The sequence below is a fragment of the Aedes aegypti genome, chromosome 2 (assembly GCF_002204515.2).
Source record: "Aedes aegypti strain LVP_AGWG chromosome 2, AaegL5.0 Primary Assembly, whole genome shotgun sequence".
Lineage (NCBI taxonomy): Eukaryota > Metazoa > Arthropoda > Insecta > Diptera > Culicidae > Aedes > Aedes aegypti.
Window position 1 is genome coordinate 325,180,647 of NC_035108.1, and position 26,609 is coordinate 325,207,255.

At 36.1% G+C, this 26,609-nt stretch overlaps 2 protein-coding genes across 3 annotated transcripts in view; one reads left to right on the forward strand and one right to left on the reverse strand.

Annotated features, from left to right (window-relative positions):
* The first annotated feature begins 2,968 nt into the window (after positions 1–2,968).
* Positions 2,969–3,597, forward strand: LOC5568248 (vitelline membrane protein 15a-3-like). Its single transcript, XM_021841595.1, has one exon. The coding sequence runs from the start codon at positions 3,165–3,167 to the stop codon at positions 3,519–3,521; it is 357 nt and encodes a 118-aa protein (XP_021697287.1). The 5' UTR covers positions 2,969–3,164; the 3' UTR covers positions 3,522–3,597.
* A 480-nt stretch (positions 3,598–4,077) lies between these two features.
* The window catches only part of LOC5568247 (ankyrin repeat domain-containing protein 13C), a 52,966-nt gene continuing 30,434 nt past the window's right edge, over positions 4,078–26,609 (reverse strand). Inside the window, exons 4-6 of one of the 2 annotated variants that reach the window (XM_001657890.2) lie at positions 23,436–24,232; positions 23,128–23,375; positions 4,078–5,169 (exon numbers count right to left, since the gene is read on the reverse strand). In XM_001657890.2, the coding sequence (XP_001657940.1) occupies positions 5,154–5,169; positions 23,128–23,375; positions 23,436–24,232 (1,061 nt within the window). In that variant the 3' untranslated portion in view covers positions 4,078–5,153. Of the gene's footprint in view, positions 5,190–23,127; positions 23,376–23,435; positions 24,233–26,609 lie in introns of both variants that reach the window. The other variant, XM_021845872.1, reaches the window with a different exon arrangement.

The window sequence follows — 26,609 nt, forward strand, 5'->3', positions numbered from 1 at the left end:
CATGATGATTTTCAGAACAATTTCTATAGAACTCCCAAAGTACAGTCTCTAGAAGTTCTTGGTTGGTTCAGAATTGCCGTAGAAATTGCTAGAAGTAGTTCTTAGCTAACTCCTGAAAACTGATTTGATCAACTTCCTACAGATATTTTGTGGCATCATCCATAAAAAGGCTTAGAGCATATTACGACAATTTTTGAAAGATTTTTATTTCAAAATTGTTGAAGAAATTCCAGCGAAATATTTTATATTTTATGGAGTTTCTGTGTGATAAAACATTTGGTCAGTTTAGTCTACTTTTGTCAAATTTGTTCAATAAATTTGATTTTAATAGGATATAAATATGAAGGATATTCATATATATTTAATATGAATGGTAACAAAAACTGATCCAAAGACTGACAACAATGAATGATCCTATAAACAGGACTACTAGTATATTTCTTTAAAGAGACTTGTATCTATTTTAGTGCAAGTCTATATTTTAATGGACGGCCTCCTAAGTATCTATATCAACCAAAATGGTCTCTAATGTCTCTTTTTGCCTTATTCTGTTGCAAAATTGTACAAGCTCCAAAGAAAAATTCAGAGATTTAAGTGGATTCGACAGGCCCTTCAAGAATTTCGTCTCAGATTCCGCGAGGAAAAACGTCAGGAATCAACATAGTCATTTTATTAAGAATACTTTCAGGGTCTCCTACAGAGGGAGATTTCTTTACCACTTCTCCCAATTTTTTCAAAGGATGCTTAGCGGCATTTCTCCTGAATTTTCTCCAGAAAATTTTTGAGAGCTCCAAAACTTACTACATCTAGTAAATTCCTCATTTTTTCAAAACTATTCTAGAATTTCCTCCTAATATTTTTTTACTGTTCCTTGAACCGGATTCTCCAGGTATTATTCTTGGATATCTTCCAAAGATTTTAACAAAATTTCTTCCGAGGAAATCCACAAAGGTTTTTTCCAGTGTTTGAAAAAATAGCTTAAGGTTTTTCTTTCAAGAAACCGTCCAAGAATTCCTCCGCCTGTTCATGTGGATTCCTTCAAGAATTCGTCTACTTTTTCTCCCAGAAATTTAAAATTCCCTAAGGTGTTATTTTTTTTTATTTTTGTCTATGAACTTTCCAGCATTTCATCCAAGTAGTACGCCTGCAGTTTTACCGAAAATTACTTTAAACATTTCTCAAAAATCCGCATGCAATCTTCAAAAGCTTATTTATGTTTTTACACCCGTTTTCCCAATAAATCCATAAATTTCAGCAGGTCCCACAAAATTCTGTCCAATGTTTTTTCGAGAAATTTCTCAAGGAAATGCTGCGGAATTAAACCGAGATTTGATTCATTCTTTTTCGTTTATCTTAGCAAATTATCAAAAAAATCTTCTAGAAATTCCTCAAGAGTTCAGGAATTATTTCAGAGATCCTTGTTCATTAGGGTGACTTCAAAACTTATCCAAGTTTTGTCACAGATTATTCTAGAATTTTCTTTAGAAATACCTCACGGATTTATTATTCAAAAAAAAAATCCTTGGCATTTCCCTGGAAACGTTCCAAAAAAAATCATTAAAAAAAAATCAAGATTTGAGAAAATATCAAAGAATTTCTAGATGAATTTCTGTCGAAATGGATGGAGTCTCTGGATAAATTGCAGAAGGTTAAAAAATCTCTACTTGTAATCTTGTATAAAAATGAAAAACAATTTTAAAGGAAATCCCTAGAAATTTCTGGAGAAGTTATTGATTGAATTTTAGAAGACTGGAAATCTTGGAGGATGTCCCAAGGAAATCGATGGATTAATCACTGGATAAAATGTTTGGACTTTCTAGAAACAATCCTTAAAAATTGGAGGAATTCAGATGATTTTTGAAATATTTTTTGGAGAAATTCAATTTAATGTCTGTGGTTCACCTTGGTAAAATCCTGGTTAATTTTTTGAGTTGTCTCAAACAAAATTCTAGGAGAAATTCCCTTGGAAAATTCGTGTAGAAATACCTTGTAAAATTATCACCTAAAAACTTTTTTTAAAATTTCCGGAGCGATATCTGAACATTACCTGAACAAATACCTGAATAAGTTTCTGATGAAATTCCTAGATAAGATCATGAAAAAACACATACAGTAATACTTGTCGTAATGTCACAATGAATTCTGAAATAGAAATCTTAGACCTTAGAGGAATGTCTGCTCTGATGCTATGAACAATCAAACTATTATCTCCTGACTGCTTTAGGTTTCGATTTGTTTTCTTGGTTCCTTTTGGGATGTTTTAACGGAAATAGTTTTCAATATAGTCACTACCAGCCCTGCAAAGTCATTTAGCTGTCTTAGTCTTGTGGTAACGACTGGCATGAAACTGAGGGGGTTAGAAGCAAAGAGCTGTCAGTGACAAAAACCTAATTTGAAGAAAATCTACTTTGAAGTTTTTTTTTCAGCATTTTTCATTTTGAACAAGTTGTATGGGGGTCAAAAAAAACAAGCCAATCTTCTATGAATTGTGTGATTTTTTCTGTTGAGCGGGAAAATCACCTGAGAATATCTTTAGAATGCTTAAAATTTTCATCAACTCGACTAAAACCGACCAAGATGTCACTTACACCCTTTTTCGTTTGAGTCTTTCAAGTAAAGTTACTTTCAATTTTTAATCCAGGGTTAAAATTGGTTTTAGCTTCACTGTGAACAAAATATTTGCCAACGTTTGTCCTACCCATGGTTTCAAACGTGGACGCGCCTCTGTACACCCGTATATGGTGTTGAATCTGAATGAACATACTATTAAATTAACACTGATGAGTTTTATAGTTGCAACAAATTTAGATGGCAGGAACTCATACAAAATCAAATAGATTCATTTACCCTCATTCAATTATGCCATTAGTCAATCACGTGGGCACATTCTCCGGTGCACTTGTTTTCAACCCAAAAATGCAGCGTTGCAAATGTAACAGTTTTCTTGAACCACGTAGATAACCGCGTGCGTTCAATTATCCAAAGCGAGGCGACCAAAGTGCAAAATTTTTGGCCGTAGATCAATTCGGCAGCCGTAAGCAGTATTCAATTATAAAACCCAATGGAATCGGTGGATTCGATCATCAGTTTGCAACACAGCGTCAGTGCAGTTACATAGTATTTCCAACGACTTCGGAAGGAATCCATCCAACTCAACCGGAACCATGAACAAGCTCATCATCTTGGCTCTCTTCGCCGTGGCCGCCGCCAGCGCCATGCCAAACTACCCACCCCCACCACCGAAGCCATACCACGCTCCACCCCCACCACCACACCACGCTCACCCACCACCACCACCACCACCAGCCCACTACGGACACCACGCTCATCCCGCTCCAGTGGTTCACACCTATCCAGTGCACGCCCCACACGCCAAGTGCGGTGCCAACCTGCTGGTCGGATGCGCTCCCAGCGTGGCTCACGTCCCATGCCTTCCAGTGCACGGACATGGACACGGATACGCACCAGCCCCACACTACCGGGCACCGGAATCCGGCTCGTTCGATCAGTTCGAGGAATAGGATGGACGATAAGTGATTAGTTCAACTGATGCATTTTTAGTTTATAAGTTCAACCAATGAATAAATTTTATTTATTTCAATTAATATGTTTGCTTTTTGCAATTACTTCCATGAGTTGAGAAATTTGTGGTGATTGATCGGTTGATATGTCCACCTTGGTTCTGGTTTATCATCTAGTGCTCTAAAAAAAATTCTTTCGAATGGTGTTGTTCTTTACATAAAAGAGTAGAATAAGGAGTTCAAAAGCTATTAATTAGTTCAAATCTATGACAAAAGGTCAAAGAACAAAAAAGAAGGGACAAAAGGTCGAAAAAAAATTTTCAAAAAAGGAAAAATTTCCCTCCAAACAAATCACTTTCGACCTTTTGTCTTTCGACCTTTTGTCCATAAACCAATTATTTCTAATAATGGCTTGTTCAAGTATTAGAACAAAGTTCGTAGTTAGTAATATTAGTAAGTGGAGAAATAAGGATGGCTTCAGTGCAAAGAAGGCGAATCCGTTCACCCCTTTCTCATGGATTGTGATATAAAAATGAAAAAAACAACTTCCTCTTACTCTTGGTTTGTAAATTTAAACAAATTGTTTATTTGCTATTCATCTTACATACAAGAGGGCGCCGGGAATAGGATGAGGAGCTGGGACCGAAAAGGAACAAGGATCTGGAGAAAAGCTCTTACTATATGCACAGATATGCCTGCTGCTGCAACGAAAAACATAACGATTCACTGTGGGAAACCATTTTCCCACCGTAGGGGACATCCACTTTGGAGACGACAATATTGATTTGTTGAGGCTAATTATCTGCTACTTAACGATGATCTTTCATGTTTGATTTTATCACTTTTTCGAATTTATTTTCCTTTTTCTATCGACAAAGCGCAAACAATGATGAGCTTACTGCTAGAAGGTATTTGAATTTTACGGGTTATTCTAGGGATTTTTGCTGATTGCCTTTCAATTTGAATTTTACTTTTCGTTTCGGGCCAATTGTTGGATCTTGTTTGTCAAAGTATTACAAATTGATTTAATCTTCATTCATTGTAAGTTTAAAATGATATTTCTTGCTTTTTCCTTTTTCTTTCTCATGTTTGCTATCATTCATAGGGATATCGATTTACGTTAATGGAATGGATTATTTTACCTGTAGTCAAAGTGATTGAGTGGTTTCATGTAGAAAAAGGGCATAGAGATGGTTGAAGGTTTAGTTTATTTCTGTCTTTTTCCGTCTTGATCAATATCTGATTATGTAAGAATTGTAGATTTAAGTAGCCATTGTTTATGACATTCGCTGGACACTGAATTTTCAGACTAGGGTCCTGTCAATCGGAGAGCTTTTACGATTCCTGTTGATTACGGTTGTATTTCTTACGAAGATGAAATGGCGAACAAAGATGAATCGCTCAAGATGATTAGGATGCGTTTGGATATGGTAAGAGTGATGACGATGACGTTGTAGATCGGTAAAATTTGTTTTCACGACGAAGTTTTTTTTTCATTCTTCAAATACTACGGGATTCAGAGTCGCAGGGCATGCGACTGCAACAGCCAACGTCGAGGGGTCCAACAATCGGTTTGGCCATTGGGATTTTGACCGCCGATTGTTCGCAGTTTACGTGTCCGAAATCGAAAGGTCATAAATCAGGAAATCTATAAAATAGATGAGAAATCTGATGAGGTTGGTAATAAGTGGTAAGAAGTTAGCAAAACATTGGAAAGTGTCGATTGTGTTTTCTTAGCCTATGACTACCTATGGGTGACTGGGAGCCCATCTTTGCTATGTGATGTGGATGATTTTTGATTATGGAAGCAAATGTCAAAGTTTCACAGTGAATCTCAATTAAAATTTACCTGATTGAAATTTCGGTCACTTTTTTGGCCTCTTGGTAACGTCCAAGGTTACAATGCAAAGCCATATGGCTATGTACTGTATGTACTGAAGGTGTCTGGGCACGATTTCTGAACGGTCTAGGATCTTTTCTAAATAGAAATTTTCCTGATTTCCCTGGGCATAGAGTATGATTATGTCTGCTATTTACAGGATATACGAATTCAAGTGATGAACATCTTCAGTTATGAGGAAGTGCATTTAGTTTACAAAGCTGAGAAGCAGTCTTTATTGTAGAAGATCCACTTTTTTATGCAAATTTTAATAATTATTTGTTTTTTTATACTTACTAAGAATGGAAAGAAAATCGAAGCTAAAAAATATCTTACAATCGATCAACAATGTTCAGAAGAATTGCTTTCATATTTCAAATGAACCAGTTATGAAATTAAACGTCAATAAAAGTTCGTAGATTGAATTTACATAAAACTATGCGAAAACATTGAATAAGGCACTATATCTCTCTTATATACCTAATTTTATTATACTTCTGTCAAAATCCAATCAGTATTGCCATTTCGTCAAACCATTTATCACATATATTCAGGAAAACATAATAAGTTTTGTTCGACTGTTGCTAAACTTAAAACCGAATGTGATGAGAAATATATTGGTGTATGTCTCAATTTCTGAAACGTTTATCAAATACATGAAATTATTCTTTACATACACTACTTGCCATAAGTATGGAATCGCATCACCTAGGATTGCAACACCCCAGTTGAATATTGCAGCACCCCGAAAAGTTTAGCATCACCTAAAAATTATAATTTTTATGATGCAGTGTCTCGAAATCCTTACTTCCTGCAAAGTTGCGATCTTCGGCAAAGTTGTTCAGCAGCCTTATGGCGTTCATTTGGCGGAGTTTTGGATGCGCAATTTTGCCGCTGGTCATATTCCGGTAGACTCTAGCGCATGATCCTGACCACCTATAAAGTTTGTGTCTTCGGAAAAGTTGAACAGAAACTTGAAAGCAATTTGAGGCAGCTTATTTTAGTTAGCAAATTTGCCGCTACGTGGCGCTTGTGTGCATGTCACTTTGGTCATATTCCATACTCATGATCCCGACCTAGAAAGTTGTTCAAAACAATTTGAAGAAACACTGTATGGTATTTGGCAAATTTGATATTTGCATGTTTTGAAAACAAACAAATACATCATACACACTAAGCTCATTTTACCGAAACTCCGGAAATTTCACCGTAATCTCAACAGCTGAACAGTTCGGTAAAATAAAATATCACAACTCCGTCGAAATTTTACAGATTCCGGTGAATTTTTACCGAATACTGTAAAAATTTACCGTACTCCATTAATTTATTTCACCGAACTGTTCAGCTGTTGAAATTTTACAGGAATCCGTAAAAAAATTTAGGTGTGTAATTTATTATATAATATTCCACCATGTTTCGATTTTTTTTCCTAAGTTTACAAGTTTGCAGAAACAAACTTTCTGCTAAACATTCGTGGTTCAAATGTATTTCTATTAGGATATTTTGTTATTTCTCTCAAAAATATATTTTTCAACACCCTGTGGTGCTTACGGCAAAATTACTAACAAAACAGTGCTGTTTCGAATTGCTTTCAAGATGTCGAACAACTTTGCTGAATATATGAGCTTTCTAGGTGCCCAGGATCATATGCTAGAGCTTTCTAGAACATGACCAAATCACTTGCAAACTAGCACCACGTAGCGGCAAAAATGCTAAGTAAACAGGGCTGCCTCAAATTGCTTTCAAGCTCCTGAACTTCCTTGCTGATGACACGAGCTTCTAAGTTGTCGGGATCATGAGGGATGGTACACAAATTATGTCACGCTAAATTTCAACTGTTTTGAACGACCCCCCCCCCCCCACTATGTCACATTTTTTATATAAGTCCTCCGCAATTTTGTAGGACTTGACACGCTTGACTTTACCTCTCTCCCCCTTGGAGCGTGACGTACTTTGTGCAGGACCCCTGCGCAAATTCTAGTTATAATATTTTCAAATTACATTCACACTGCCACCACGGTGTCTGGCCATTTGGCCGAATGCCATTTACCTGAATGCCATCTGGCTGAATGGGTCGTTTGGCAGAATGCCGTTTGTGGTTCCTTCCTTCAGAATAAGCTGAATAAGTTCTTTAAAGTTCAGCTCAGAAATTCATTACAAATGCATGCTAGCTGTATTTCACAATTGATTTTCAATTTTAGCCTGTTTACGTAGTCGGGAAAAGTAGCTTGTCTATTGAAATATTTTTTTTTTTGTTGGGAAGGTTAAGCCACTGCGTCCATTGGATTGAACTTTTGTGGCATGTCCCTTTTTACTATTCGCATCATTGAAGAAACTAGAACTGTCCACCATGAATCAAGTGAACAGCTTAAGCACTTTGACGCGTCTTTTCCCAGTCAGGCAAAATAGAGTTAATAAAACCCACAACCTTTCTGGGATTTCCAGTCCAAATTTCACTTGGTGGTAAATAACCCCCGTTTAGAAATTTGGATCTGCGCTTGTATAATGCACTACAACTGCAGAGCAGGTGTTCCGAGGTTTCGCGTTCCATGTTACAGAAACGACAGATATCATTCTGAACCTGACCAATATTCTTCAAATGATATCTACTCGGACAGTTTCCAGTTAATAGGCCAGTGTATATACAAAGAACTCTCTTGTTGAGCTCTAAGAGTCTTTTCGTGATAGTTTCATTTGGAACTAAAAATCTTTTAGATTGATTACACCTTGTGGTGACCATCCAATTGGTCATCACCCTTTGTCGTTCCCAGCTTTTTAGTTCCTTATTTAGTGCACAGTACGATATGCCACAGAATGGCTCCGGTCCAATGAACTGTGTATTTGATCCCTGTTTAGCAAGCTCGTCTGCCTTTTCATTTCCTACAATGCCATTGTGTCCCGGAACCCAATACAAACATACAGAGTTTTCTTGGCACACCTTTCGCAATGAGAGAATGCATTCCCAGACAAGTCTTGATGAGCATTTATATGCGCCCAATGCCTTCAACGCAGCTTGACTATCAGAAAAAATACAGATATTTGCATGTCTGTATTTTCTCTTAAGACAAATATTAGCGCATTCTAGTATGGCAAAAATCTCCGCTTGGAATACTGTTGGATAGCTTCCCATCGCCACGGAGACGTTTGTCCCAGGGCCGTTGATTCCTGCTCCAGTTTGTGTCCCAATTTTTGAGCCATCTGTGAAGAATTTTATGGAGCCTTGACGAACATTGGGACATCCAACATCCCAATCCGTACGCGTCGTATCGCATACATTGTAAGGGATATCAGAATTGTCCACAGTTTTCATCCAGTCCTCATGCATAGTCATCACTGGCCCACAATGGATATGTTGTGAAATATTAAAGTGCCCAACAAGATCACCTGATTTGAACTTATTTAATCTATTAAGCCTTAGAAAACTTTTCTCCGCTTCTAATTGTACAAATTCGTACAACGATAGCAGATGAAGAATAGCATCTAATGCTTTTGACGGAGTGCTTTGCATCGCTCCCGTTATAGCGATGGACACAAGACGTTGTACTTTTGATAGTTTTGCTTGTGTTGTGGCCTCTTTTGTTTTTGGCCACTACACTAGCGAAGCATAGGTTACTTTTGGACGAATTATGGCCAAATAAATCCACATTATCATTTTTGGTTTCAAGCCCCATCTTCTGCCAAAAATTTTGGAGCATGCCCAAAATGAACTTGTAGCTTTATTAGTAACATATTCAATATGAGAATTCCAAATCAGTTTAGAATCCAAAATTACTCCTAAGTATTTGACTTGTTCACTAAGGTGCATTTGTACTCCTCCAAGCTTCAAAGCTTTTAGGATGAACTTCCTTTTCTTAGTAAAAGGGACAATTACTACTTTTGAAGGATTTATGTTAAGGCCCTCCTGAATACACCAAGAATAGGTTAAGTTTAGGGCCAGTTGCATTCGTTCTGAAATGATATTGTCAAACTTTCCTCTCACAATAATGACTATATCATCTGCAAATCCTACAACTTCGAAACCTTTTTCTTCCAAGCTTTTAAGAAGATCGTCAACTACTAAAGACCACAATAGAGGCGAGAGGACTCCTCCTTGTGGACAACCTTTTGTAGCCCTTACTGTTATAGACGAACTTCCCAGCTCGGAAGTGATTTCTCTTTTTGCAAGCATATTATTGATCCAGTTAATGATATTCTTGTTGAAATTCCTTTTCTTCATTGCACGAGTCATTGAAGAATAGGAAGCGTTGTCGAAGGCTCCTTCAATGTCCAAGAATGAGCAAAGTGCTATTTCTTTCACTGAAAGAGTTTTTTCCACTTTTGTTACCAATGTATGAAGTGCCGTAACTGTTGACTTACCAGATTGATAAGCAAACTGCGAGTCAGATAATGGACACTTGAGCATGTATGTTGAATTTATGTAATCATACAACACTTTTTCCATAGTCTTTAACAAAATTGATGAGAGACTAATAGGTCTATATGACTTTGGATGCATTTTATCTCGTTTTCCTATTTTAGGAATAAAGATAACCTTCACTGCTCTCCAATCAGATGGAACATAGTTTAATCTTAAGCTCGCCTTAAACATCTCAATTAGAGGCGAAATCAGCACTGCTTCTCCGTTTTGGATCAGTGCTGGGAATATTCCGTCCACTCCTGCAGATTTGTAAGGTTGAAAAGATCTTATAGCGTGTTTCACTCTTGCATTTGTAAATATTTCGTCTGCAAGATCTGGTTCAGAGATTACTGTTCTATCAGATGACAAAGCTTCGACAGAACACCTTTCATACTCGATTGGTTCAGAGCTGTTTGAATCCACACAAGAAATTGACCCAGGAAAATGAGTTTCCATAATCAAATTTAAGGTTTCATCCGGAGTTTTCGTAGAAACTCCGTCCTCTTGTTTCAACGACCCTAGCTTGAACGTGTGATCTTTGGCCAGCGCTTTCTGTAGTCTTGCGACTACAGGAGTAGCACTTATATTTTCACATGTTTGAATCCAAGATCTTCTCTTAGATTTTCTTATTTCCCTGTTGTATTCAGTCAAAGCTCTCCTGTATTGAGCCCAGTCTGAAGTTTGTTTCGCTTTATTAAAAAGTTTACGAGAAAGTTTTCGTAACCTTTCAAGTTTAGTGTTCCACCAAGGCACGTCTCTACTAGAAGAAGATTGCTTCATAGGACAATTAGTATGGAACGAATGAATAATTTTCCCCTTTACTTCTTGAGAAAACGACTCTAGTTTTTGAATAGAATCAATGTTTTCATCCTTTGTAAATGAGTTGGAATTCAAGCACTGTGCATATTGTTCCCAGTTGGTTTTCCTGGGATTTCGAAAAACAATACGCGGATAATCACCTCCGCTCCACTCAAACATAATGTGCTTATGATCGGACAGGGAAGTTTCTTCTGACACGTGCCAGTTTGAAATTTTATCATAAATTGCAGCATTACACAATGTCAAATCCAAAACCTCCTGTCTGATTGCATTTGAAAAGGTAGGTTCATTACCCTTATTACATATATCTATGTTACTAGAACACAGGTAGTCCAGAAGATATTCACCACGGCTATTAATATCCGTACTACCCCATACGGTATGATGTGCATTAGCATCACAGCCAATAATGAACGACTTATTGATTTTTCTGCAATGATTGACGAATGAAACGATCTCAGGAGGAGGAACCTCTAAAGCGTCACCAGGGAAATAAGCTGAGGCTATTACAACCTCTGTAATTCCTCTAGTGGTCGGTACCTCAACCATGACCGCAACAATGTCACGTTGTATAAATTCAGTTAAAGGGTAGCATTTCAAAGTGTTATTAATGAGTACAGCAGTTCTGGGTGAACTCTGATTACCATTATACAATAAGTTACACTTATTGGTTTCAATTCCAAGTATTTTTCCTTTATTATACCATGGCTCTTGTATTAGTGCCACGTCCAATCCCTCCTTTCTGAACCTCCGACTCAAAACAGAAGATGCACCTCTTGAAGAATTATGACCAACCATGTCACCTGTGACACAACTTTTAAAACTATTCAAGACGTTTATCATCCACAAAAAAAAAAATAAATAAATAAATAAATAAAAAATAAAAAAAAAGTGTCTATAAGTTAAAAAAAAACAATAATGCTAATGAATAATTAGTTTAATATATTTTATGGTTTACTGTTATTTAAAAAAAAGAAAAATATATATTTTTTTTTACTTTTATTTTAAGCTTATAATTTTCCAGCGAATTTGATGCAAGTTTCACAGATGTCATTTCATCCAAGTTTTGACAAAATGTTGCATGCAACTTACCATCCAAGCATATAATAGCATGCTATGCAAGAAAATTCTTGCTGTCACTATCATCATGCATGATGGCCGTGTTCTTTAAACGTTTTATATCTTTTATTTACCGTCACACCAGATTTTTGTATGAGGAAAAGTCGTTTATTTTCACTGTTTCTCACTCTTACACACGCGAAAATCTTCAAAGCGGTATCTTATGCTCGATTTTTATACCGGTAATTAAACATAGAAAGTCAATTTCTATGTGAGCCGGAAAAACACTTGTGCACTTGAGAACAGTGGGCTAAGCTATTGAAATATGATCAAATAACAAGCATACTAGCACCACGTAGTGGCCAAATTGCAAACTAAATAGTGCTTTCAGTTTCTGAACAACTTTGCTTAAGACACAAACCTTCTAAGTGGTCAGGATCATGAGCTTGAACTTGCTATAATATGACCAAATTACATCCACACTACCGCCACGGAGCGGCAAAACTGTTAAAACAGTACTGCCTCAAATTGCTTTCAAGGATCTTAACAACTTTGCTGAAGACACGAACTTTCTAAATAGTCGGGATCATGAGCTAGAACCTGCTAGAACATTAACAAGTAACATGCACGCTAGCGACACGTAGCGGCAAAGTTTCTAACTAAACAGTGTTTTCATGCTTCTTAACAACTTTGCTGAAGACACGAACTTTCTAGGTGGTCAGGATGATGAGCTACAGTATAATGAATTTGACCAAGTTACATGCATACTAGCGTCACGTAGCGGCAAAATTACGCATTAAAAAAATTGCCAAATAAACGCCATAAGGCTGCTGAACAACTTTGCCGAAGACTACAACTTTGTAGATAGAAAGGATTCCGAGATATCACATCATAAATATTATTGTTTTTAGGTGATGCTAAACTTTTTGGGGGTTCTGCAATATTCAACTGGGGCGTTGCAATACTAGTTGATGCGATTCCATACTTATGGCGGGTAGTGTAATGTGTTAAATGGAATTGATTATATACAAAAACATGAAATTGAGATAATCATCGATGATTTCCTTTTTCAATTACCATCTGAATTGTAATTTTGGCACACTCATGCCAAACCATCAAACATGAATAAATCTTGAGTTTATTGTCAACCATTCAATTCTTAACAAAATTAATGCTGAGCCGGGTGTATAAACAACCCGAAAATGGCAACTTTGGCAGTGTTGATAGACTCTCACTCAAATTTCAATCAATACGCTCTCCTATTCGAGCAAACTCATTAAAGTTCGGCTTCGCAAATCTTATGCTTGAGATTTTGATGCAAAATCACTCAATCAACTCAAACCGTAAAAAAATAATTCAGTTGCAAAACCCGTCAAAAACTCGTGAAATCCGAATGTTGTTACTTACGCTAGAAAGGATTACTATAATTTTACCAGACTAACAAGAAATTATTGTCATGTGTGAGTGGAAATATGAGACAATGAGTCAAAAAGGTGAGTCAACTCATCCATGATTTTTTGACTGCTGAGTTGCGTGATTGACTACTGACGTATGAAAAATCTCAAGCGTGAATTATGAGAAATAGAGTTTTTCACAACACTGCCAAAGTCACTTTGGCAAAGAAATCTCTCAGTTAATAACTGTGAAAGTGCAAATGAAATCCAAATTTTAAAAGATTAATATTTTATCATTGCCTACAACTCGCTTCAACTAGGAACAAGAATTTTACGTATCAACGAAGTCAAATGAATCAAGTTCAGTCAGGCCATTCCCCGGCCATGAATTTCCGTTTGTTTTGTTTTGCATCGAAACAAAAAAATGATTATTCATTTCCGACTTCTGAAAGTGTACGTTCAGCACCTGCGTCAAAGCTCACGTTGTTCCGAAACCTGAGCAAATTGCTCGAGCAAGCCGATGGTGGACGCAGGATTTTTTTTTACTGAAACTATAGTTCAAATTACAGCCAGCGGACTATGTTGCGGGTCGTCAGCCTGGTACCGTTGAAAAATGCGCCTATACCTGCTATGATGAATGGTGCCAATCCGTGTTTATGTCAAAGATGCAACGTTGCAATGGTAAGGCGAGACAAGGAACTGCATACGATGACTGATTTTAATACGTTTCCAATTAGGAGGTGAATGCTTCGTACTTACCAGCCCATGACCCCAAGTGAGATCTCTTTATGAATTTATTAGCTGCAGCACTTTTTAACCAATTTAATTAAACACGCTGGTAGGGAGATTATGGGAATAGTGGACCCATTAAGAAAACATTTCTTCAAGGACCATAAAATGGCAATATTTTTAAGTTATCCTCGGTTATTTTTCTGGAAAACTGTCAAAAAGCGAGTTAAAAAATCGGATCGAAAAAGAGGCTTGTAAAAGGTATTGGGGCAGAATGAAATAATTATAATAAATTATAAAACATGTGTAGTGGAATTTGGGACAAGTGTGTCATAATATGCAAATTAGGTCCAAAGCTCATCAAGCCCACCAGTTTAGCCTCATCATGTTACTTGCTAATATTCTTAGAAGCACTGTGCCGTTTAGAAGAAACATAAATTCGAAAAGTATTAGTTTTCAAGCATCTCAAATATTATCTAAAATAACGTACTTTTCAGCATTATAACGGCCACCGAATAAACTTCGAATAAAGATGTATGAGAAATGAAAATGTCCTTATTTTTTATTTATATTGCATTCAAGGTAAAAGCTTTTTGGTAATTTGAAACATTTTTTAAGTTTACCGTCATATGGGGATGCTTTATAGTAAAGCTTATTACATGCGGAATTGGAAAAAATAAAGTTGTTATTTTTGTCTCCCTTCCATACAACACATGTAATAGCATCGATAATGGAGAATATTTTTAAATATGGCACTAGATCAGCAACACTTCAGAAACCACTACTTGTGTCTATTTTTTTAATTATAATTTTGTTCATGATGTTTACTTGTTCATGTATATGATTCCAACAGTTTTCGTTTACACAAAAGATAACACACTTGCTCCGAAACGTAAAGATTTTAATCAAATTAGAAATGAAAAAATGTTGAGTAATTTTTAAATCTTCATTTGATTTTTTACTGCTCGAAAATTCCCACAGCAGACATAATTTTAGAATCTATAATACATTTTTAATAACCTAAAGAATGTTCTATACAAGCTGAAACTCGTTTGGTGTTCCATAAAAGATTGTAGTAGAATGGTTGAATGTTACTTTTTATACCTCTTCGATATTTTTTATTAAGATTTGACCTGGCAGTGATTGAGATTTTTCTTGTTTATTTGATGTTTTTTTCATCGAAAGTATACATGGTTAACTTTCTTCTAATAGATCCTCGATTAACCTTCTCATCCACCGTGGATTTCAATTAAAAGTTTCTTAAAAAACTTTTTAAATTTTTGTAAATACTTACTTTTTATTTGGTATCTTACTGTGAAAACAGCTTTAAAAGACAATGGTTATATCGATTATCATTTGAATACATAATTGAGGGGCTACTCTTTGATGTATTTCAAGTAATTTACTATTGATTAGCTACAAAATTTGTGATTTCCACATTGCTGTTTTGCAATAACACTTCTAGAGGAAAACTTGACTAAATCTACGCAAAATTTATAAAAAAAAAGTTCTTTCCAAATCTTAAACAATTTTCTTCGGTTTCTGTACAAATATCTTGAAAAAATGAAATATATTTGAATTTTTTTCTTTTCGAATTCTATTCCGGGCATAAGCTCCTAAATTCTTTCTAGTTCTTCAGGGCAAAACATTTCAAAACTCTGCCTAAAAACAGATGGATGTTTGGGAGGATTTCTTTGAAAAATTGTATTTCACCATAATTTTAAAATTTTGCCTGAAACATCTAACCATATGAACTACTTATAAATTTCTTCGAAATTTTTCAGAGCATCTTTCAGATAACATTCAAAAGTTTTCAGAAAATTTTCATTGGACAAATAAAAGAATAAACATATTTTCTTGGCGGATTTTAGTCAATAGTGTAATGCGTTTTGAACTTAAGAAAATATTTCAACTAATTATAAAACTTTTGATGATTTTCATAAAAATTCTTGTAGAAATCGCTCAAAGTGTTTCAAAAATAATTTTTGATGAGCTTTGATTTAGGGGCGCTAAAATGGGAGTTCGCCAAGCGCGTCATGATACTACGCTACGGCTCTGCAAACATGATAAAAGCGCGTAATTGATTAAAACGTATTTTTGCATTTTATCAAATGTGACAAAAAATCGATTGAAAAGCTTGTCATGCTTATTCAAAAGTATTGTCACAATAGCACCTTTTATCCTGATTGAATATAAAGTGTTCAAATACGCATTATTTTACTTTTTCCAATAAAAACGAAAATGAAATGCACAGAAAACTTTGGCCTTTTTTCCATGTTTGTCCAGAACGATCGAAGGAACACAACAAAAGAAAACTAGCGATTTTCATCAAGTCTGCCTTGAGTGTCGTTGGCAAGCTGGAGTTTTCTCGAAATTCTAAATAGGGGAAAAGCACCAATTTTCGACCCAGCACTAATTTTCGACCCATTCATACGATTTTGGCCTACTTTGTATGAAAATCCGAAAATTGGCACAGAATTCTTGTAGGTCGAAAATTAGTGCTTTTCCCCTAACTTTGTGTCATATTTCGTGAGTAATATCGGTGCCTCCCTCCCAGTATAGGCCTATTCACATGACGTCTCAAATCAGCTTATCGGGAAGCACTTTGGCAGTTCTTCTATGAAAATGACAGGCCCGTGTTAGCATCGGTCCTCCACCGATGTAAACAAATGCATAGACGGATCTGTCACATGAAAAGGCCTATTATCTTCTAATATAGCAAGACTTTCTAGCTTAATTTGATATTTTTCCTTAACTTTTAGCAAATAAACTGCTTCTTTTTAAGTACACTACAATAATTGTAGTGTACTTAAAAAGAAGCAGTTTATTTAACTGTTAATCAGAGGGTCAGTCCACATAGCCTTTGCGGTAGGGTTTCTAATTTTCCCGGGAAAGGGGAAAAACACTTTCCCGGGTTATTCTTCAAAGTAAAGCATGTTTTTAGAAAATTAACCGTCAATCGTCTATATTTTATTTTATACCAGTTAATCTGTATGGTTCTATCACTCGTTTGTGAGCTATCAATTTATTTTTCTTCATATTTTTGTAGTACTAGGCTTAAAACGAAACAGTTCATAAAATTATACAAAAGTCCTGCCTTTTGTTAAAATTAGGATATTGAACAGTGAATAAAATTCATAAAGCATTCCATTGGCTTACTCAATTCCTGAAACAACAACAGATTTGGTCATACATGGAATCTTTATCGGGCATGCATATCGTCGAAAGGTATGCATTTTATTGATAATTGTTTGGATTACAAAACTAAACAAATAAACATGAAAAAACATATTTCCAACCGTTTCATTATCTTCGTCTTGGGAGGTGTTGTCGACCATATCTTCTGAAATTCGACAGTAATAAACGTTTATATTCCAAAAGTATTGATACACATAAGTGCCAAAAAAATACAACATGTTACTCTTTACCATATTTTAATATCTAGTGAGGACTTAAGTTGATACCATATCAATGTTATATCATGAATGGTAAGTTGTACGATGGCAATGTTCAAACTATGTTCAAACATAGGTGGCCAATGCTTCATTGAAATATAACTTCCCGGGAATCAGAAAACTATTTTCCGGAAACGGGAATCCCGGGAAATTCTTCCCGAGATTGGAAACTCTAGTCTTGACTGAAGCTCCGAGTCGCGAACGAAACACGCTGGGCCTACCTTATCAGGAAGGTGTAACAAAATTGAAACACAATTTCTTCAACTGTTTTTATTTTTTTTTATGGTTTTCATTCAGATATGCTTATGAAACGTGTTTCTTCATAATAGAATAATTATAACAGAACAAATTACTATATATTTACAATGCATTAACACCTGTACTCCCAACCCTCTTCAGGGAGTCGGAAGTGTAAATTTGACCATGTCTAGTTTTCAAAGCGATTTTCAAACAATTTTCAGCAATGGAACCAGACACTATTCAAGACTGATATTCATCTTTGGGTTTTTGAAATAGATGCGTCTTCCCAAAGTTATCAAGCAAAAGGCATTTCCTAGTTTTTTGAAAACGCATTTTTTTTTCACAAATTCATTAAGAACGCAAAATTTAAAGCGCTTACAACTATTTCTTTCAACATGAGTTTGCTTGAATTGAGTAGAAATTGAATTTTTTGATTACACACAAAGTTTCTTTTTACTAAAATATAACGAAACCCTGTTTTTTGGACCCGTTTGCCTGAACCTCAAAATTCAAAGCGATGACATATAGTTTTTTTTAACATGAAATTGATTGTGAAAGTCAAGTGAACATGTTTCAGTATAAAAAAAAAAACCTATAAAACTCTACCCAGAAAACCACACAAAAAACGTATTTCTTGAGCTTTTTTGTCATGTAGTTTTTTCGATACGAATTTGCTTGTACAGGTCAAGTGAATATTGTAGAGTAGAAAAATATTTTTTTGACTACACTCAAAATTGTTTTTACCAACAAAACAACATAAACATCTTATTTCCCTAATTTGTTCGTCTGTAAATAAAAACTCAAGTTTATAACATGTAGTTTTTTCGGCTTGAATTAATTTTTAGAAGTCAAATGAACATGTTTGAGCAGAAATTGAAATTTTTGATTACATTTAAAAATTTTTCTATCCAAAATATAACGAAAAACCCTATATTTTGGAACCGTTTGCTTGTAACTCAAAATTCAAAGCGATGACTTATAGTTTTTCCGATATTAAATATATTGTAAAAGACAAATGTTTAAGTAAAAAACTGAATTTCCGATGACACTCAAAATTTATTCTACCCAGAGACCACACGAAACAAGTATTTCTTGAACTATGATGTCTGTAAATTAAAATTGAACGCTATGACATGTGTTTTTTTCAATAAGTCAAGTGAGAACTGTAGAGTAGAAAAATAAATTTTTGACGACACTCCAAATTATTATTACCTACAAAACAACATAAAAAACTTATTTCGCTAGTTTGTTCGTCTGTAAAAAAAACTCAGTGATATGATTTGTAGTTTTTTCGGCATGAATTTACTTGTAAAAGTCAAGTTAACATTTTTTAGCATAAATTGAAGTTTTTGATTACACTCAAAAAAAAATTATGTTTACCTGTAACTCAAAATTCAATGTAATGAAATTCAGGTTTTTGAAGGTTAAATTGATTGTGAAAGTCAAGTGAATATGTTTGATTAACAAAATAAATATCCGATAACACTCAAAATTTATTTTACCTAACGACACAAAATTGGCTTATCCTAAGATTTATTTTTCTGTAAATCAAAAATTTAGGCGATAGCGTGTAGTTTTTCCGTAATGAATTTGCTTGCAGAAGATAATGGAATATATTTGAGTAAAAAGATAAAGTTTTGATTGCACTTTAAAATTTTACCTAGAAAACTACACAAAAAAGTATTCCGGGAGCTAGAACATTTGTAAATCAACATTGAAGGAAATTTAGAGTGTAATCAATTTCTGCTCAAACATGTTCACGTGACTTCTAAAAGATATTGCTTGCCGAAAAAAACTTCACGTCAAGGCCTTGAGGTTTTATTACAGACAAACAAAATCATGGCATATGTTTTTTGTGTTGTTATCTAGGTTAAAAACAATTTTGAGTGTAGAATTTTTTTTCAACTCAAACACATTCACTTGGCTTCTACAAGTAGATTTATGCCGAGAAAAATATATATCATAGTCTTCGAGAGAAGCTCAAGAATTACGTTTTTGTGTGGTTTTAAGTGTTATCGGAAATTCATTTTTCTACTAAAACATGTTCATCTGATTTTCACAAGCAATTTCATGTCGGTAGCATTTAATAGGATACCTGTCTGTAGTTACAAAATGTAGTACTGCTTCGATTTATTTCAGCTCCTCTCTCATGTGCGTTGATAGCCTAAATCGTAGAGGCATGCCACATACCTGAGTTCAATTCCCGTCGTGGTCAGGTTTATAAAAACCCGGATTGAATGAGTACACTTCCGAAAAATCATGTGACTTTATGTCATTTGTATGCACATAAAAGAAGCAATGTTTTAAATTTGTGTCGAACTTTAAAAACGTGAGTGTCTGATTCGGGAAATGTCGATCACAGTTCCATCAGTTTCGTATTTTTCTACATGCACCTTCAATGACACTTTTCTGTTCAGTCATAACGAGAATTATGTTCACGTTTTTTATTAGTTTTAATAGTGAGGTCACGGAAACTGGGACTGGTCCATAACAAGACTGAGGTAGTGGTGGTCAAGCGAACAAGCCTAGCGACGCCTTAAGAATCTTGGGTTAATGAGCAGCTCATCTTCATTTGTCACGTTGAATATGCCTGTGAAATGGCATCTAAGGCTATAGCGGCAATGGCAGCAAGAATGGGATTCCTCCACTAAAGACAGGTGGTATAGAAGAAAGGAATGGGGAAGTGAACTTCTATCTGACGCGGTTTCTGTCGGAGAGGTCCCTCCCCGAAGGATTGTACGACATTTCCCAGAATGACGTTCCCCAGAATGACATTCCCCAGAACGCCATTTCCCAGAATGAGACATTCCCCAGAAAAAAAAAATACAAGAGATTTTTGGGCTGTTAAAATCCAGGTGAATGGTAAATAGTAAATAGTAAACACGTTCAACTGAAAAATTCGAGGAAAACCAAATCATAGTTTTCATAGATATAGATACAATTAGAAAGAACAGCCAATTTTAAACGAAGGAAGAATAACTATGAAAACAAAAAAAAAATCAATAGCTTGGGTCTAGTTTGATCATAAAACATAGTATGACATATGTAAGAGCAGCTTATTTTGAACGGTTGTGCTACTTTTCCCCGAATGACGGTTCCCGAATTTCGTTTCCATGAATTCCAATTCCCATAATGCCAGTGCCCCGAATAGCCCCGAATAGCCTAGTTCCCCAAAAAATATTTAGCTCTTGTAATTGTCATAACTTTATGGCTATTCATTACTTGATTTGCGGTTCTTTAGAGTTTCACCATTATCGGCATTTTTGGCAAAATGTACTTACATATTTATTCGTGGATAACCTTATAATCTACATTATCTTCTTCTTTTAATTGCTTATCATTTTTTCTAGTTCAGCACCTAGTCCCCAAAGACTATTCTTGCACCTGTTTGAACTGCATCACTTTTCAGGGAAACTAGTCATTCGGGAAAATGTCTTTTGAGGAAATGGGTCATTCGGTAAGCTGGTATTCGGGGAAATGATTTTCAGGAAAATGACAGTAGCAAAATCATGTTAAGCAGATGTAAAATTGTTAGACATTTCCCCTTAAGATTTTGGTTGTTGAGCCACGTACACAATTATTTTGAAATTTCAAACCCCCATCTTTCGTCTTTTGTCCGTACTACCCATAGATGACCTAGTGGTTTATGGACAGCCCTAGATGGTTTGCCTGAGAATAGGGAAGCAAACACTCGCCTTTTAAAATATTTATTTTTTGACTCCATCCTTTTAGATTTTATTTGCTTGAGATCCATAATAATAATTTTGACCAAATAATATTTTGAGTGAATTGACCCCTGGGTCCGCAATTCGAAGTTTCTGGGTATTCGAATCAATTCAGCAGGTACATTTTTCAACGATAATAAAACTAAATAACCAAATCTATTTTTTCCACTCTTTTATAACGTATAAAAACGATTCTGGGGAATATCCTATTCTGGGGAATGTCCCATTCTGGGGAACGTCATTCTGGGGAATGTCTTTCTGGGGTTTGGCTTCCTGGGAAATGTCCTACAACCCCCCGAAGTAATGCCGCAAGGTGGTTCCAGGGAGAACAGCGTCTGAGGCTGAGGTGTACACCTCAATGTGAAACATGGGCTGGTTCTAGTGGATCATTGCTAGTGCATCAGTTCCACACTTTGCCTATTTGCAAAAAAAAAAAGAAACACACTCTATGACATGCAATATCCACTTGAACTAAATCTTCAAAATTTTATGCTAGGGCTGTGATAAAATTGATAAAAACGATAATATCGAGACAATCGACCACAACTCCAAATTAGTAAGATCATATGAACTGCTTGACTCGTAGATATATATATGACCCGGGTTCTCATACGCCTCCATATTTGCCAAGTATGGGGGATCTGATTGCTGAAGTGTTGATTGAATAAACTTATAAAAATAAATATTTTTGCCCGAAAAATAAGGTAGAATCTTCCAAGTGAGTAAAACTGAAGCAGACTTATCTCTCAAGAACAAATGTACTGACCCTACCTTTCAGAAAAGAGTAATTGTTGTAGCATTTGTGACAATTTGAGGTTCGAATTTAGGTCTAGATAACCACACACCCAAAATACAGGAGAGCATGTCCCACGGTTCTTTCTAGTTCTCTAAGGACTGTTCATTTAAGAAAGTGGACACCTAAATATTAGCATTTTGGTGTAAAAATTCCATAAAAACAAATAAAATTTTGTTTCAGTGTGATCTCAAGTGTTTATTTTGACAGCAGACAAAAGTTGACATAAAAAAATTATAAATTCTAAACGATGGGTCGAATTGACATGGCGACTCTCAATTTTTTTTCTGCACAAATGGTGTACAGAAAAACTGCCGTTCCGAGATTTGGCTTAAATCGCGAAGTGTCCAAATTGAATTTTTTCAACGCTGTGGCCAAAACAGATATTCCTGACGACGTACGATACATCCCAACAGAAAAATTTGGGAAAAATGATTTGGTATGGCAAGCGATTTGCTCCTGCGGTATGAAAGTACTACATATTTCACGACGGTTTCAATCAACGGCGAAAATTACAGAACTGAATGCATTAAAAAATGGCTTCTGCCCATCTACTGAAAGCATACCATGCCTCCATTGTTTTTGCCAGACCTAGCATCGGCTCACTATGCTTCAGCTACTTTGGAGATGCTCAAGAAGGAATAAGTCGAATTTGTAGAAAAATGATCGAATCCATCAAATTGCTCAGAACTACGCCTCATTGAAACATATTGGGCAATAATCAAACGGCATCTTAAGAAGGATGGAAGAGAAGCAAGCTCCATCGATTTTTTCAAGAAAATGTGGTCAGCAGTTCAAAAAGCAGTTCGAAAAGTTCCGAAAAAACTTGTGCAGAATTTTATGGGAGGTATCAAAAGAAAATAAGAGCATTCTCCAGCAATGCTCAATAAATGTTCAAATTTATGTAAATTTGATCGAAATTACGTTGATTTCCATGTATTTTAGGTAAACTCATGAATTTGCTCGAAAATAAACAGTTTACTGTAAAAAATACGTGTCCACTTTCTTAAAAGAACAGTCCTTAGTAGTCTAGCGTATACCAACTGCTCAGTCAGCAATGAACAACACATGTACAGATTTACTCCCAGTCCACCTCGTAATACTCCAAATAACTCACCTCATACTGTCCTCCTTGTAGTTGTCCGGAATGACGAACAGCTCCGGCGAGATGTCGTTCCGGAACTCGAACTTCTGGAAGGTGATCTTGGCCGACACGGTCGGCAGGATGGGGATGTCGATCTTCACCGGGAAGCCGCTCGGCAGCTTCAGCGTGACAAATTCACGTAATTTGCTAAAATGTTTGAACGGGGCAATCACCTCCAGCACGCTCAGCAGCATGTCCACGCTCAGCGGAAAGTCTTTGCTCTGAAATGAGGATGATGGAACCGTTATATCATGGGATAGAATATTGTCCTCAGGACTTACCATAGCAACGGTAGCTCTAAAATTCTTACTCGATTCCTTATAAACTAAGTCACGTCCCAGGTTGGGATACTGTCCCGGTTCGGCCGAAATGTAGTCCTCCCACGTAATGCTACTGCTGGGTGGAGGTTGCAACGAAGCCCTTCGAATGATTTCTCCATTTTGGTCGATACCTGCCGATTGGCCACCCTTAGTTAGCGACTCCATCAGAGCTTTGTTCTTTTGAAGGTCGTCCCGTGAAAGGTGTTCCCGCCGTTTCCGTTGCTCCAGCGTCAACCCATTGATGGTGTAGAGATCACTGTCGTACTGTCCGGCCACGGTTTCCTTCTTGTCCTCACGGAATATCCAGCCGGATTGTGCCTTCGTAAAGCTAATACTTTTGGTTGACATCTGCGCCGCAAGGATATCGCTCGACATCAGAATGTCCACTTCGTCTTCGATCTCCAGCTCGGTTTCCTCGTGGCGTACGTGTTGATAGCAGCGGCACTCGTTGTCCAGGGCCGTCAGTGAGTCTTTGGGAGGGTTTTCGCCTCTGAAAATGAACGAGATGTCGCCCCGTTCCCAGCGCATGTCCGAGAAATCCACCAGGGTGGTGTCCAGCCGGATTGAGCAACCGGACTTGTGAATTTTGCAAACGTCCGACGGGAGGATGCGAGAGATCAGCGGCACCCACGAGTGGAAGTCCCACTTGAGTTCCATGTAGAAGTCTCCCATCTGCTTGAGGGCCTTCACCAGGTTGGGTCTCCGCTGGTCCATCTGTTCGCGGGCTTGTTGTTTGAGTTTTTTCAGTAAGGAACATACTGGAAAGAAAGAGATTGAATGATATCATTAACCAAATGATCAACTGAGTTATTCATGGATTAATCAACGTGAAGCGTTCACACAACCAAGGGTCTCTTGCACACTACATAATAAATATACAAATCTAATAATACTTTTTTTTAAACCAATGAAAGATTTAAAGATTTTTTTCGGGACCTCCTCTATGAATTCTTTTGGAAAGTCTTTAGGGATCTGTCTATAAACAATCTAATTTTTTCAACAAGTCTTTCGAAAATCTGCTCAGGAAGGGTGCAGAACTGACCATCTCTATTCAAGCAAAAATCATCGCACAATTTACTTATCATGTAACACCATTCACTGTCATTATTAGATCATGAATTGTATCTCAAAGTTTAATCTTTTTTCGTACATGTTTTTCGTAATTCGTAATAGTAGCTTATCATTAAATGATTATGTTTTTCCATGGAGACGTACCAGTCACCGGCTGAAAGTCTCGATAATAAAGATAATAATAATAATGTTTTTTTTTTTTCCAAGAAAGATAACACTGCGATACACGTTTTTGTCTAAAGCACCAAAGTACCGCTATTTACTAAATTACTGATACTGGTATATGAATCCATTGCCGTTTTCAAAAATATCGTAGCGCGTTTGGTTTTTGGAATATTGCCGAATTAGACTATTTTGACCAACTTGCATGCAAGTTTGTCAACTTGTATGGCATTTTTTTCGCTTAATTTTTCACAAAATTCAAACTTTTGGTGTTTAACAATTATTATCAACAAAGTTCATAATACTTCCGATTCTCAAAAGTAATTTCATGATGTTTTCGAAAAATAGTGGATTTTGGAGACTGAAAGCATGTTGCAAAAATCGATTCAATCTAAAATTAATCGTGCAATTTCCACCAAATTATATCTGAAATGAAAGTTAAAGTCATATTTTGCATGGTTGGTGGTTTAGATCACAAATTTGTGTGATAAATCATACTTTAAATTTCATGTAAACATCAATGAAAACAGTGTTTTATACAACTTTGGCGACCTGTAGCTAAAAATTGTGACTTGCTGGAATATTTCTGAGAACGGCATCAGAAACAGCATCCCCAAATCTACTAGAGACATATAATTTGATCCTTGAGACACGCAAAAATGTAATTTTTGTTACGTTGTGTTATAAGCAATTCCATTTTTTCGGGGGATCTATTTAATAAATAAGGTAGCCTTATAAAGTGCTTCATAGATTCTGTTCAATGTAACAGTCACAATTTTACCATAAGACTCTAGTTGGATCTTATGCCAGTGCTTGATTAAATGTTGGCCAATATGATTTCAACTTCAAACGATTTGTCAAGAATAAGCTTTAAGGCCCATACGCAAATGATAGCAAAATGGTAACGGAAAACGAAACCGCTTCACTAGAATGAACTATTCGAGTTGCTTGATGGCTGTCGTATACGTCGTAGGGTTTTATTCTACTTCGTCGTAAGCGCTACAGTTCGTCGTATCAAACTTTAAATGTTCCACTACGGCAGATATTCAAACTTACCTGCAACATAGATTCATTATCCAAGTGTAATTTTGTTAAAGCTGTTATGGTTTGTACATTTGTACACCAAAAATGCAATAAAACTACTGTATTTCGGTAAATAACTTCAGTTCAATTATCCACTTTGCACTTTTTCACCGAAATCGCATGGACGAACACGATTTGAGAGAAATGCTCAGTGATCGACTGAGCCACACCACTTTCCAACACAAGTTTCTTCCCACCCCCGTGGGTGACTTACTTCGCCGGGCACTTATTTTCACTATGGAAAACCTTCGTACTTCTTCACTGAAGGATTTCATTCCAATCACACGCCGTAAAACTTCAATTAATCACCAAATGTTACGAAATTTCCTCAACCGCCGCGTATAGTTGAGAATGTAAACAAAGTTCAATCCGTCGTACTGAGAAAAAAAAGCTTGTGCGCATCAATGTGTGCGTGATGCTCGACGTAAAAATACGGTTCCTTTGATTGTGTTGTTTTCGCTGTACTGTGAGCAAATGCCATAATTGTACGGTCAAAAGGAATTGTGTTCATATGTTTGGGCTGAATTTTGATGAACAATTAATTTTAAGGAAATTAGTATACTCCATCATGCTGAAGGAATGGAGGGAGATGCCCGTTGATCTATATATTCTATTAAAACATTTTATTATAGCGTTGATATGTTGTGTTTTAACCATTCAACACATTCACACAGTGAGCTGTAAGTTGTGAGACGAATCTGGAAACTGATTGCGACGGAGTTGAAAACGATACGACGGACTGAGAATATGGTAAGATGCATTTTCTTTGCATTATTTCCAAAAAGAGATCAAGATTTATCAAAATGTTATTGTACAATG